The sequence below is a fragment of the Pelmatolapia mariae genome, linkage group LG7, assembly GCF_036321145.2.
Source record: "Pelmatolapia mariae isolate MD_Pm_ZW linkage group LG7, Pm_UMD_F_2, whole genome shotgun sequence".
NCBI classification, from domain to species: domain Eukaryota; kingdom Metazoa; phylum Chordata; class Actinopteri; order Cichliformes; family Cichlidae; genus Pelmatolapia; species Pelmatolapia mariae.
Window position 1 is genome coordinate 34,840,104 of NC_086233.1, and position 15,499 is coordinate 34,855,602.

Below are 15,499 nucleotides of genomic sequence, written 5' to 3' on the forward strand. Positions count from 1 at the left end.
ATCAGGCACAAGAAAGCAACATGTACACTTTTGTTCCCCACCACCCCCACAGGCTCTCATCTCTATCCAGAATAATAGAGTGAGTTGAGGTTTTTTTTTTAATGTCTCCTTGTTATCTTCCTCTGGTCACTTCATGTGTTAAATGCAGTAAAGTATTCTTCAAACAGTCAGTGCAAATTCACTGGGAAGAAAAACAAACTAATCTTAACAATACAGGAAGAAGAAGAAGAAATAGAAAAATATCCAATTTTAATTTACTAGGCAAGGTATTTTTAAAAAAGTGTTTTTAATTTCGTGTAATTATAAAATGTACTTTCCTCCTCTCTGTTTGCCTACAACTGGGTGCTGACCCAGTTGAAGCTCTCGGCTTTACGTAACACTTGTGTTTACCATACAGGAACAGAAGGGCTGCCTTTAGTGTACACAGACCACTGTCCTCTGGCCTTCCTGCAGTCTGAGTATGTCCATAAAAGAGGGCGATGACATGGTTGTGTTCCTCCAGGAGATTATTTATAGCATAAATGTTATTCCTATTGCGTATTGTTTTTTGGATTCAGCCGCTGTTCTGCTGTGGCCGTCTTATTTGGCTCTCAGGTTCCACAGAAATAACTGAAGTTGGTTAAAGAAAGTATAAATGTCCAAAACAAAGGAGATAGAAGGAGAAAAGAGTTAAGAGAGTAAAAAAGTGATTTAGAAATCCAATAAACCCAAATTTTCCTCATAATAAAACACAGAAAATGTTCATTTACTTACAGGCTGTTTTATATTCACCTCAGCTCAAGATGAGATGACGTGAAGACAGACTTTTGCTATAATCAACCAGCCTTTCTCAGCCAATATAGCAAAAACCTAAGAGCAACATGCAACAGGTTAACAGAAACTAAGAAAAAGTGAATAATTCCTCACACTGTATGAAGTTTGATTAACCATTTAAATACTTAACATGATCTCAAAATCAAATCTTAGTTCGTATTAATTTACATATACTTCCATATTTAAGGATTTGAGTTGCTTGTATTATCATGACCCACCACCAGGTGGCCCAGTAGACATAATTTAAGGAGTAAAACGTGAACAAAGACCTGGAGCTCCAGTGTGGGCTTCTTATTGTAACATAAACATACAGCCAGTATAAATTATAGAAGAAGTTAAGGGTTTAAATTAAAGTTATATACATACTGTATGGTCACCAGTACTTTAGAAAATATATAGTTTTGAAAACAAAAAGTCATAGAAAAGAAAAGGCAGTGGGGCAAAATACTGACAAAATAACACAGTGACGTAACAACAAGTGTGTGTGATGGGGTGCTGTCCGGCTGTTTGATCTTTTGTTTGGTCCAGAAGCTGACGCTCCAATGGCACGGACCAGTTTTACCACGGATGACAGGAGATGGAACAGCCCTAGTGGGAAGGAACTGGAAAAACATCTGTGTGCATTGAAAAACAGGGTTGAGTCCTCATTCAGAGCCTCTGAGGCAGTATACCATGACTGGTTTGCTCTGAGCCAAGCCCAGACCCAGCAGGAGGGTGCCTGAGTAGTGAAAACATTTAAGGGGTTAGAAACAGTTACCTGGGTCCCCAGCATGTTTTAGATCAGAGGGGGATAGGGAGAAACAAGACACTTTTTTTTTAATATGCATATTAATAGTGCCACTGCAGATGTACAGTCAATATTACAACACTCACCACACCTGAGCCTTTAATTTCTAACTGCTTATGCATATTTTATGATGGCCTTGCATGAAATATTGATTCAGAAACACTGGATTTTTTTTTTCTGCCAGGCATACATTATTGTAAAATAAATAAGAAATAAGCAGTTTTATTAAATAATTTAAAGTTGCACACACTGTGATTACAAAGTTGATATATTTATTTTTGTAAATTGTAAGGATTAAATTTAAATGTGTCAGTGTTCGTCAGTATCTACCGGGTGGCTAAGCAACAATTGCTAATACAAGCTTTCAGGAGTATTTCACATACACACTGAACTGGAGTTCTATCATAGACTGTACCTAAAAGCTGGACGCATCCACTGTAATGTTACCTGTTGGTAATAAAAACCTCACTCCGTGCAATACTGTACTAACTGCCACTCAAAATTCTGTACTGTTCAGTTGTACTGCTGCTCACTCCTGCCACTTTATCTCATGTGAATATTTTTTATTGTACTATCAAATACATTTCATTGCAATGCTGACCCTGTGCTAACTTGCATATGACAAATAAAACTGAAACTGAAATTTGGCTTTAGTGTGTACACTAAAGCCAGATGATATCAAACCTCTTCTGGCATTAGTATCAGCACAAAAACTGTGTATCTGGAGGCTTCATGGCAATGCTTTCCATGGCACTATTCACACAGTATGTGCCAATATTCTGTGAATAGGCAACAGGTCTTAAAAGATGTAATCCACCTCTTACCTGTAGGAGCTGACAACCGTGTAATGGAATCATTTTGGATGTGAAAAATGAGCCCTGTTCTATTATTTAATGAGTCCTCGATGCGTTACGCTGCTGTTACCGTTTCTGTCTCAACACACTCGATCAGCCTCTGCTTCAGGTGGGCCGATTCCAACACCTGCCTTGTTTTTATTAACTAAAACAAAAAGGTATGAGGGCTGCAAGGTCACCTCCAGGTGTTTGCTGCCTGCTTACTGTGATGGACAGATAGAAACCAAAACCTTCATTAAATCTTTAGGATGTCTGGCCTGGTGGTGGTGTGTGTATGTGTTTGTATGTATGTGTGGTCTAGTAACAAGACAAGTAAGAGGTGCATTAGATAATCTGGATCTTTGGTCTGTTGGGAAGAGCCATGAAGAAGTAGGGCTACATTGTCGTCCCCCCCGCCCCAATCAGCCATAACATCTGTATGTTAATAAAACATAAGTGTCGCAGCTTCTGAGGATAACAGCCTGTCCAAGAGGGATCAACTTTGGTTTCCAGAATTTGCTTGACTTATCCACGAACTCACCTGTTGAGCAGCTCACAGTCGCCATAGTGACAGGACTGGATACCTGAGTTGGGTGCTTGGCGGGCATCCAAGGCAAAGGAGAGTCAGCCAGCTGAGGAGGTCGGGATCTGTAAGCGCTGCAGAGGACGGAGAGAGTCAGACACGTCCTATTTTTCATCATGCCGAGAAAAAGTGATGCAGCTAAAATGGAAGAAGGTAAGTTAATGGCTGAAGGACTGGAGGATTCATTTAGTTTCATTGGTAATTGAAGAAACTGCAGACAGGTTTACCTATTCAAGGACGATTCAAGCCTTTTTACTTTTGGTCTAGGGCCTAACATCATTTTGGCTTCCTTCTTTAATGTTCAAATTAATCCACTAACTTGTGGCCTCATCCTGATCCTGATGTAATTTGGCTGCTTTCTCTTTTTGGACCAATGCAACACTTCCAGTTACTTTGAAGTGCTCCCAGTGTAAGAGTTAATTGTGTAATTGTAGCTAAAAACCTGCACGACTTTAAACGCTCTCAAAGCTGGCGAAGGATGCTTTATTTTGCTCTTGTCCTGATGCACACAGGGCAAATTTAAAATCCCAAGAAACCAAATATTATGGCAGTATCTTTTTGTGGGACAACATGAAACTAGTATGTTACTAATTATGAAATTATATTTCTATCTTTAAAACCCACCCCACTAATTTTACAGGTTAGGGTTGTCTTCCTTCCTTAAGTTCAACTTCACATTTACTTTCACCACTTCTGCAACCCAGGGAAGGAATTAGTCTTGGTCTGCTCACCCAAGACACATCCAACAGTGCACAACATGATACAAAATACAAGTGCATGTAACAGATCAGTGCAGTGTAACAATACCTGTCTCTAAAGTGCTCTATAGTGCAGTGAGGTGCAGTCCAGACTAATGAACGAGGCAAGAGGCTCAGTTAATATTGCAAATACATGATGTGTTTGCGTGTGTGTGTAAGTTTTCCCTGCATAATATATTCAGAATCTTTCTTGTCTACATGCTCTCAGCTATCTCATGTCTTGCAGTAGTTTTACTTCCTCTTTGTGATTGTCTGCTGTGCCCTGACTGGTTTCACCTGTCCTCCTCAGTGCTGTGTCTCTTCATCTAAAGAGTTCCCAGTGTTTCTATAGTCAGTTTATTTCTTGCCCTTTTCACGTTGTGTACTTGCACGAGAGTTAGTTTCCCGAGCCAGTGTTGCATAACACTTCTTGTATTTTCAAGTTTTTTGCATCTTGCATTTGTTTTTTGTGTTTTTTGTTTTGTTTTGAGAACAAGATGCTGCGATTTACTGAAAAATCTGCAAACACATATGGAAATGCAGTAAATAAAGAAAGAGAACCAAATCAAACTATCTTCTGCTTGAAGTATCAGTTTTAGTTACTGTCCTGAAATTTATATACAGTGTAGTCATCAGTAACTTTAGTGTGTTGGCGTGTCTTTCTGCTCGCTCTAAAATAATAATAATAATTTTTTAAAAATCAATCTGTTTTCTTGGCATTTAACATTATACTAGAAGCAGACTGTATGCTCCAGGGGAATAAACCTCATCAGTTCTCTCTGAGCTTCTGCCCAAAGACTTGTTTGTGAAGTATGTCTGTAATTATAGAGGTGTACACGTGGGAGTGTGTGGTTGGCAGTCTCTCTGTGTTGGCCAGTATTAGTGATCTGTTGAGGGTGTACTCTGCCTCTTAACCAAAGTCAGCTGGTATAAGTTCCAGTGACCCTGCACTGGTTATTTAAAAAATCACCCAAAAACATTCAACTGATTCATGAAATAAAAGCCAGAAAATTCAATTTTACATTTAAAACAAACATTTAAATATTAATTTGTTTTTGTGTTAAATTGGGTAATCTATTGGGTAATTTATTTAGGTTTTTGGGAAAACAATTACACTCATAATGTGAACGTCTCAAAAACTCACAAAAACCTGTGTAGTAAATATGATACAGTTGGCATCACACGGGTTGAAAACCTTCTGCAACTTGAAATCTTGATTTCTTGAGCAGTAATGACCCCCAGGTTAAGTTAATAAAGTTTTATGTACTTTTGTTTTTAATCACATGTGGCCTGGAGTCCTTTTTGTCTTGAGAACCACATAGGCAGTCTGAATGCATTTTAAACACATCATCTTATATCAAGAAGCCAGTTGATACTAAAATATCCTGCAGGCAAAGAGTCTGTAAATGATATCTGCTGTTCTGGGGAAGGCAGCTGATATGGTTTAAGCCGAGGTGATTACTTGATTGTGTTGTTTTCTTTTTGATTGTGTGTCTTTGTGTTCTTCCTCAGTTGGCATCGAGATAGACGGAGATTTAAGTGAAAGTGACGGTGAGTGAATAAAACTGCATTTCACTGAACTTCTTTATAACAACGATGAAAAGTTGAGAGTCTAATTAAATGCTCAGAATATCAATCGTGCGGTTTACACAGATGGTGGCACTCAGAGGAGAGCGAACAGGAGGCAGGCGGGAGGAAGAGGAGGCGTAAAGGGACGAGGACGAGGCAAAAAACCGGCCAGTGATGATGATGATGAGGACGATGAGGAGGAAGATGAAGCTCCCAGGGGGCGCAGAGGAGCAAACAGGAAGAAGCCGGCCAAGAAACGTGGTGGCAATGATGATGAGGATGAGAGCGAGGATGAGCCTCCCAAGAGGAAGAGAGGAGGAGCAGCCAATAAGAAGAAAGGAGGCAAAGCCCAGGACAGTGATGAGGAGGACAGTGATGTGGGGAAAGGAAAGAAGGGAAAGAAGGGAGGAGGGAAGAAAGGAAAGAAGGAGGAAGAAGAAGAGGAGACCAAGGGTAAGAAGGGTGATGGCAAAGGGAAAGGGAAGGACAAGGGCAAAGACAAAGATGATGACAAGGACAAGAAGAAGAAGAAGAAAAAGGGTGACAGGTAGGTCAGAGGAAGTCACCGTACCCTCATGATGAATCTTTAAGATTCTCTGAAGACTCCTCTGAATACCCTAACTATCGTTTATCTAGGATTTGACTCCGTCTGCCCTTTCCTCCCCAGTTCATCAGATTCCAACTCCAACTCGAGTGAGGAAGAGGAGTCCATGTCAGAGGGAGAGATGGCCCGGCTGATGGAGGAGGTGGAGGAGAAGAAGAAACTCATCGCCAACATCAGGAATAAGCCTTGGAGGATGCAGCGGAGGCTCAAACTCCTAAAGTAATCTCCTTCTTTCTCATGTTACTCATATTTTAACATGAAACTTATCTTGGACTAAAATATTTGTATTTTAAAAATGGTTTATTGCATTCTAATGAAATTTTTTTTCCCATTCCTTCACAGGGAAGCTCAAGAATTTGTGGATAAGTTTGAAGGCGCTTTGGGGAAAGGGAAAGGCCGAAAGTGGTATGCCTACAAAGTGATGATGACAAAGGTTAGGCACAATATTTAGATTTTATCCTTGTGTTTGTTTGTGCTCTGCTTCTCTAATTTGCTGTCTTGTTTTGTTTTTTAAATCAAAGAAATGGATCAAGTTTCAGAGGGATTTTGAAAATTTCAGAACAGCGTGCATCCCCTGGGAGAGGAAGATCAAGGAGGTGGAAAGTGAGTTTATTGTTTACAGCTCATCTGTGTTTAGCAGCAATGGAAAACTCCTTCTGGGCAGATGCAAAAACTAAAAATGTTCTCACTGTCCCCAGGCCACTTTGGGTCATCCGTTGCATCTTACTTTATTTTCCTGCGATGGATGTACGGCATGAACCTTGTGCTTTTTGGCTTCACCTTTGGACTTGTGGTCATCCCTGAGGTGACATCATGTTGTCCTCTTACCCAGAAAAATACGTAAATGTAAACACTGTACCGTTGATGGTCAGATGTTGATGGTCCAGTTACAAGGCAACAAATATGGCTTTGTTTAATCCAATGGGATTGATTGACAGCTAATTTTGTAATTAAATGGTTGTGTAAAGACACCAACCTAATGTAGTCTCCACCTACACAGACAGGAATTACCAAACACCCATTTTTCACTATATAAAGAACACTTTGAAGCCATTTACCTTTACCTCCATATAAATTCTCGTTTACTTCAGTTAACAAACTTCACGTGGGACAAACATCTCCTTTTGCATTATAAATCCAAGCTGCCGCTGTGGTTCGGTCAGCTCCTGGGTCTGTTAGTTCATTAAGATAAGAACTGGACTTCAGAGGTAGCAGTTGGGAGATGGAGTTGATCTCACGCCCCCCCCCCCCCCCCCCCCCTCTTTTTTCCTCTCGATTCTTTTTTTTAATCAATAAAAGGACAATATAAAAGCTTTCTTGCACATAAATTTACCATTGTTAGGAAGGTCACACTGATCATCCACACATTTTGAAAGCAGTGAAGACAAAACCTTTCTGTTATTAAACTCTCATTTAAGAACATTTAAGAACTATTAAATGTTAAAACTGGGATTTGTCGCCATGTTGCCGGGAAGAACTTGCTGGGTGATATTTGAAGAACTTTCTGGGTGATATTTCAAATTTGCACAAATTCATTGTTTTATGTTGTCTCCAGGTCCTGATGGGTCTTCCCTATGGGTCTATTCCCAGGAAGACTGTACCCAGAGCAGAGCAGGATACTGCTCAAGACTACTCTGTCCTCATGGACTTCAATGTGAGTTTAGTACAAAATGAATTATTTTCTTTTTCTACATGCAGGAACCTTTGGTGATCCATCAAAGATGTTTTAGCTAAAGCAAATTCACTTGAGTTGGAATGAATATTCACTTTTCCTGTGTGTGAGCACTCATAATGATCTGAAGAGTTAGGAAAGTTTTTTTTTAATATATATATTATAATATATATTGAAAACCACCTGGCACAGACAGGCACACGATAACTGACAGATCTCTGGCAGAGCAACTCATCATTTAAATTACTGCTATTTTCAGTATTTCCCCTTTGGATCTATAGGCAAGAAGATAAGTGAGAAAACATGGCATCCAAAATGGCATTTCTTCCATTCTCAGGGGTACTGCAAATATTCAGTGCTGTTCTACGGATATTACAACGACCAGAGGACCATCGGTGTGCTGAAGTTCAGGCTACCTTTGTCCTACCTCATGGTCGGCATTGGCACTTTCGGCTACAGCCTGATGCTTGTGATCCGCACGTGAGTCTACAGTACATACGTGGATGCGTGCCAGTTCAGTCACATACATCACAAACCAGGTGGTCGCAGATTCATTGCAGAGTTAAGAAATCGGATGTATGCAGGGATATATTTTGATACATTTATTTGTTTTTTATCCAAAAGCGCTGAGCAGTTTGCGAAAAATATGTCTTTAACTATAAATGACATCATCATCATTAAATAATGTAGAAACTGAAGATGAGTTAGTAGGTAGGGTATTTTTATTTTCTTTGCTTGTAGAATGGCCAAAAATGCTGACGTTGGTGGTGGAGATGGGGAGGATTCAGACTTCACCTTCGCCTGGAAGATGTTCACCAGCTGGGATTACCTCATTGGCAATGCGGAGACCGCTGACAACAAGTACGCCTCCATCACCACCAGTTTCAAGGTAACCAGAGCAATCCTAAAGCCTTTGGGATGCTCAATATGGAATATATACAACATCCAATCTACTTCATTTACAATATTTTTGCAGTTTTTACAGGAATTGACCCATAGGTCTAACAAGGAAACTTGTGCAAAATATATGTATGTGTTATTTTATATCATATTATTACATATTATTATATTATAATTTACAGCTTCTGATGTTTATAATGTTTTGTAGCGATCCTTGGCTAACAGACCCAGATTAGCAAGATTTACTGCTGGTGAAGCCTTTAGGCATTAATGTAATTTAAAACAATAATTAATGACATGAGAACATTTTAGCTCTATCACGGATAAAGTAAACAGTGAGGATAAACATAAATAAGGCCAATAAAAATTGTATTCCTGTATGAAATATAATGGCATCATAAATGACCTTATCTGTGACTTTAGTCTCTATAATAGCTTAGTTATTTGAGGGTTTAGAACTGCTCATTATAATAAAAAAGTGCTTTACTGACAGTCAGTTCCCCTCATGTTTTGATAAGAACAGGAGTCCATTGTGGACGAGCAGGAGAACCAGAAGGACGAGAACATCCACCTGCGCAGGTTCCTCAGAGTCCTGGCTAACTTCCTGATCACCTGTAGTCTCGGCGGCAGTGGGTACCTCATCTACTTTGTGGTGAAGAGATCTCAGGAGTTTGCCACAAGGGACGACCTCAGCTGGTACGAGAAGAATGAGGTAATAATGGTCAGACTCACAATGCTGTTGAATACTTCACCTCGGTTCATATAAAGATGATGAAGATTTTTTTTAAAAAGCTTATGAATCATTTTGACCGTTTTTTTCAGATGGAGATTGTCATGTCTCTTCTGGGCCTGGTGTGTCCACCTCTGTTTGAGACCATTGCTGAGCTGGAGGACTACCATCCTCGGATCGCCCTCAAATGGCAGCTCGGACGCATCTTTGCCCTTTTCCTCGGAAACCTCTACACGTTTCTGTTCGCCCTGTTTGATGAGGTCAACACCAAGGTATTGCAGCTGTTGTCTCCATTTAATTTGTCCACTTAGACAGTAGCACGTTTATCTCTGTTATGGTAAAGTTGAACCAAAGTTGAACCTTGTAGAGAAACACACTGACATAGTAATAGTTACATATGTTACTGAAATTCACTGGTCATGTTGAGAATTTACCTCTCATGTAAAGATTTACATTTTATTTTTCTCTTTGTTACAGTTTGTACAAATAAATAAATAAATATCGCACATTATAAATATTAGGGTACATCATCTACATTGCAAACTGTTTAACTGAATGAGAATCTTTTCCAATTAAGGGTCTCTAGCAAAACTTTATAGACTCTTCTTGTTTATTTATTTTGTCTGGATTTCTAAAGGTTGAATGTGTACACCCTTTAAAGTCATTAGAATCCATTAGCGCTTCTCTAAATCTTACATTTAACAATGCACGTATAACTCCAATTCCTGGGAAACTGGAATGTTGTTTAAAGTGCAAATAAAATTAAAATGCAATGATCTCAAACCCATATTTCATTCACAATAAAACATAAAAAAATCAAATGTTGAAACTGACAAAAGGTACCAAGAAAAATATTACCTAATTAAAAAGAAAAAAGTAGCGTAAGGCCGTATTTATCACTGGGTAGCATCCTGTCCAGTCTGTAAACATCTGGGAACTGAGGACACCAGCTGCTGGACTTTTCCCATCACAGAATCATACCTGTTTGTAATGCAGCAAGGCCTAAACATCACAGGCATCCAGTATTGATTTCGACCTTGTTCCTTGCACACAGGAATACATTCTCTGAATCTTTTCATGAATTTATGTACTGTAGATTATCACATAATTGAATTATTAACAATGTCTGCCCAGGCGACATGGTGGCACCGTGGTTAGCACAGTTGCCTCACAGTAAGAAGGCCCTGAGTTCAGTTCCGCCATCAGGCTAGGGTCTTTCTCTGTGGAGTTTTCATGTTCTTCCTGCATTCGCATGGGTTCTCCCCAGGTACTCTGGCTTCCTCCCACAGTCCAAAGACATGCAGCTGAGCTGAGGTAATGCAGAAATTTCCCCGCCGTGGGATCAATAAAGTCTTATCTAGGGTGGGGAAAGGTTAATAGGAAACACTAAATTGATGTGAATGCGAGTGCGATTGGTTGTCTCCTGTCTATGTGTTAGCCCTGCGCTGGTGACCTGTCCAGGGTGTACCCTGCCTCTAACCCCGCAACCCCGAGAAGCGGAAGCGGATGGATGGACAATGTCTGCCTATCTTTACCCCTATCATGTTACTGACCTGTTGCCAATTAAATTAATTAGCTGTTCTATATAGCACCACTTAATTTTCCAGCCTTTTGTACCCTGTCCCGATATTTTTGAGACATATTGCTGTCAAATTCAAAATGAGCTAATATTTTAATAAACACCTACAAAGTCTGAGTTTAACCCTTTCATGCATGAATTATGACAACCTCAATCAGGATTGTTTTCTTAAGTATTTTTATTCATCTTTAGGCATGAAACGATGCATAAAAATACTTAAGAAAAAATCCTGATTGAGGTTGTCATAATTCATGCATGACAGGGTTAAATAACAATAATTACAATGAAACACATCATACATCTATAGTAACATTAAACGACCAGTGGGTGGCAGGGTATGGAGTGACACATCAGTGTCCAATGTAGTGGTTTATGTGCAAGTATATCATCAACACTGACACAAATACAAGAAAACAGCTTTTGAATAGCTGTCCACTGTAGTGACCACTATGCATGAAAAGGTTAAACATTTTATATGTTTTTATGTTCCATTGTGTATAAAATTGCTGCCAATATATTATAGTGGCCTTGAGTTATATACCCATGTAATTGTAACAATACGTTCGCCGTGTGAAAATTTACTGACTGATTATCCTCTTTGTTCCCTTCAGCTGGAGGAAGAGCAGGCCATAAAGAACGCCTCCATCTGGGCCATGAAGGAGTACTACGCCAACTACTCACGTCTGATGAATGACTCAGAAGCCACCCCGCCTCCAATGGATCCAGCTGATGTCATTAGAGGACCATGCTGGGAGACTGCAGTGGGCATTGTACAAATGACAACTTATTTTCATTTATAATAAACATCTCAATCACAAGTAAAACCACAACCACAGACTAACAGGAAAGCGGGAGGATTTTGACCTAAAAAACAAACAAACAAAAAAAAAACTATGGCCAAAAAAATTGGTGAATTTTTTAACGGCATGAATTAGAAGTGTTAAAATTTATGTATAACTGTGCTGTTCCAGGAGTTTGTGAAGCTGACCGTGTCAGACATCCAGGTGTCCTACCTGACCATCCTGATTGGTGACTTTGCCCGAGCCGTGATTGTACGTTTCCTTAACTACTGCTGGTGCTGGGACCTGGAGGCTGGATTTGTAAGTCTCTTAATTAAATTAATGTAAACACTCCACAGCCCCTTCTTATCTGTGGACATTGTAGTAAATTTTGAGGTGGAAGAGGCGTTTTACCCAGGGGACATTTCACATTTACAAAGTGAGCTATAGCATGTTGAGCCAGCGTGCACAAGAGGAGCCTCAAATTAGGACCAAATGGAATCAAGCCATCAATCAGTCACACCTGTTGCTTTCATGAGATGTCAGTATGTCTTCTGTAAAAACAACATGTAGTAATATGGATTTCATTTAGGAATACCAAACACTGGACATTTTAATTAAGCATTTGATGAAACCTTTGATGAAACATTGCTCAACAAAAATTTATAAGACACTTGATTATCACAGTAAAACAGGAAGTCTGTTAAACTTCAAAAATATTAATCTCTGGTTAGGAATCATAAACCATTGTTTATAAAACCATCATAAACCAATGAATGTGAAAAAAAGTCCACTTGCAGAGGCAAAAACAAATAGACAACTTCCCCATAAAGGTAATGTTTTTGCAGGTGGTGGCCATAAACACTGGCTCTCACCTTATCCGTCCAAATGGATTTTTCTCTAGTTGTGTTTTTTGCTAGTGTCCTTGGTACTATTGGTAGTTTCATGAATGTTGAGGGATTTGCCTGAAAAAAACTGGCACTTTAAGAGAGGTTTCAGTTAAATTCAACAGCCCCCTCGAGGTGCTTTATAAGGTAAGGTAAAGACCCTACAATCATACAGAGAAAATCCCAAAAAAGCAGATGACCCCCTCTGAGCAAATACTTGACAACAGTGGGAAGGAAAAACTCCCTTTTAACAGGAAGAAACGTCTGGAAGAGCCAGGCTCAAAATGAAACCAAACTTGATGTAAAATTGTATTCTTGCATTCATTCTAGTAGATAGTTTGTAGAATGATTCACTATTAGCCATTCTACCAATGATTATAACAAAGTCTGAGTGGATTAGGTAAGTGGTCAATAACTTCACTTCCTATAAATGACCAATTGAGACAGAATCCAGAAGTGAGTCAATCCCTGTAGACGCCCATGTATGATACCCAACTAAACATGGGTACAGCTACACCCAAAAATGATTTTAACATTCTTTGGATAATTTCATCCTTCAAAAAGATTCATGATTTCTTTTATAACTCATCCATCTGGATACTGGAGTTAGGGGCATGGCCACTTGACAAGAGTTGGTGCCTTTATATTAATTTAGTTAGCTGAAAAATATTATGGCCCACTAGTCTGTTTTGCTGTGAAACTAATACTTGTCTCTGATCACTTCAGCCATCATATGCCGAGTTTGACATCAGTGGAAATGTTCTTGGATTGGTCTTCAATCAAGGCATGATTTGGTACAAACTTTACTTTACCTATGAGCATCATGTACCCTGACCTGCAACCCTTGTATTTATCGAGCCACTCTAAAGCTGAGAAACCATTTTTGTGATCATTACAATATATCTTTTCCTACTCAGTGTTTTTAAATTTGACCTATTTCTGGTGATAAATCAATCTCGTGTTGGTATTTACCTGCTCACTTGATCCTTTTTGATATAAGGATGGGTGCATTTTATGCCCCCGGGCTGGTGGGCATCAATGTGCTCCGCCTCCTCAGCTCCATGTACTATCAGTGTTGGGCTGTGATGGCCACTAACGTCCCCCACGAGAGAGTTTTCAAGGCCTCTAAGTCCAACAACTTCTACATGGGTCTCCTGCTCCTCGTGCTCTTCCTTAGCCTGTTACCTGTTGTCTACACCATCATGACGCTGCCACCTTCGTTTGACTGTGGACCTTTCAGGTGATAAAAAGCACAGATATTAATCCAAAAAAAAAGATACATGAAGTGCTATTACATTGCTATTATGAAATACAGCGAGTGAGTTATTGTTTGCAGTGGAAAGGACAAGATGTTTGACATAATCATGGAGACGATTGACCTGGACCTGCCGGCCTTCATGGGGACACTCTTTAGCTATGCAGCTAACCCCGGTCTCATTATACCAGCTGTACTTCTCATGGTGTGAGTGTAAACACCCATAAAACCACACTCTGGCCTACATGCAGGTGTAGAATTACTCAAAATCCCACTTTTTCATTTGAAGCCACTAAAAAAGAAAATTAATCCTGTCCTATCTCTTTCACAGACTCGCCATCTATTATTTGAACTCAGTATCTGAGGCATACCAAAACTCCAACATGGAGCTGAAGAAAAAGATGAAGATGGTGTGTAGAAAAAGTCCAAAGTTCATTCTGCACACGTGCTGAATAGGGCTCTTGCTCTAGAGCTGAGAACTGCATAAACTATGTCTAGGATTAATACCTTTTTAGCAGAAATGTCAGACACAGGCTAAAATATCATATCACAGCAAGTGATAGTGGTCATGATGTTTGGTAGAGACATTAATTTTCACCTCAGGGCACATAAAGATCTGCTCAATGAACAAGCCAGCTGGAATTCTCAGACTTTTCTTGTTTATAGCATATCATACTCGAAGACCAGGCTCAGCAATATATCGTGTGCATCTAATAGAACTCCAAAACTATTATGCCTAACTCTATTTTTCAATCCAGGCTCGCGATGAAGAGAAGAATCGAAGGAACAATGCAGACACCACCAACCAGGTCATGAAAGACCTGGAGGACCTTCTACCGAACCGATCCCTCATTCCCCCTGCTCCACCAGAGCCTGGTCAGAACTACATCCTGATGATAGCGTTGACTTTCAAAGCATAACTCTGACTAGACTACAACGTGGACAATAACCATTTCTCTCTCTCTGAACAGAAAAACCACCAGAGCAAGAACCAAAACCAAAACCAACAAAAACAAAACCCGGGACAGCTGGTAAAGGTGTTAACCTGCAGAAAGATGTGGCTCTAGCGTCGTCCAACCCTAATGCTCGAGGGCCAGTAAGCAGGCCACCTGGACCCAGAGGACCTGGACCAGGTCCAGGTGCTGGACCGGGTCGAGGCCGTGGGAGAGGGCCCCCTCCGAGATAACAGCGGGAGAAACTGATGTTCCTGCAGGCGGTTTTCATTCCTCAGTCTTTCTTAATTTCACTAAAGACTTTTTAATAGCTCCTTGAAGTCAGCTGGAAAGATATTTTGGATATTTTGAACTTATAATCTGTAACATACAGTACAGTTCATCTATGTTTGCTTAGTGGGTATACTGCAACCATATTTAGCCCTTTCAGGCAAATGTATGACCCAAATGGGATGTCCCTTGGTTCTGTCTAAACTTGGTATATCTGACATTGCATTTTTGGTGTCATGTCTAGATCATAATAATACAAAGAAAGGGAGGGGAAAAATGGGGAAAGTCATATATAGTCATATATATAGTCATATATAAGTCATATAGAAAGCAAAAGTTCATAGTAAGACAAAGTTGAGGATGGAGGAAAGGGGTTAGCCCATGTGCTGTCAGCTAGTTTACGGTCTTGTGCGTGTTTAGATTTCATTTTGAGGCAAATTCTTCTCATTTGTGATCATTTTACTGATGTTGCAACATTCATTGTGACGATGGCACTGAAGCGACATTAATTATGATTCTGTGTCCACAGTTATTAAAAAAAGTCATAG

The 15,499-nt window shown here is 39.8% G+C and overlaps 1 protein-coding gene across 1 annotated transcript; it reads left to right on the plus strand.

The window, feature by feature from the left end:
• The first annotated feature begins 3,132 nt into the window (after positions 1-3,132).
• Positions 3,133-14,914, plus strand: tmc2a (transmembrane channel-like 2a). The gene is made up of 20 exons (XM_063480860.1): positions 3,133-3,169; positions 5,266-5,308; positions 5,435-5,869; positions 5,990-6,145; positions 6,269-6,359; positions 6,448-6,529; positions 6,625-6,731; positions 7,482-7,580; positions 7,936-8,078; positions 8,340-8,487; positions 9,022-9,210; positions 9,321-9,500; positions 11,419-11,577; positions 11,779-11,907; positions 13,200-13,267; positions 13,474-13,713; positions 13,810-13,935; positions 14,060-14,138; positions 14,487-14,627; positions 14,714-14,914. Exons 1-20 carry the CDS (start codon positions 3,133-3,135, stop codon positions 14,912-14,914), a joined length of 2,853 nt encoding a protein of 950 aa, XP_063336930.1.
• Positions 14,915-15,499: the final 585 nt, after the last annotated feature.

Coding starts and splice junctions, on each gene's coding strand:
- tmc2a (XM_063480860.1), top strand. CDS start 3,133: ATGCCGAGAAAAAGTGATGCAGCTAAAATGGAAGAAG. Junction 5,870..5,989: donor AAGAAGAAAAAGGGTGACAG/GTAGGTCAGAGG, acceptor TTTCCTCCCCAG/TTCATCAGATTCCAACTCCA. Junction 6,146..6,268: donor CGGAGGCTCAAACTCCTAAA/GTAATCTCCTTC, acceptor ATTCCTTCACAG/GGAAGCTCAAGAATTTGTGG.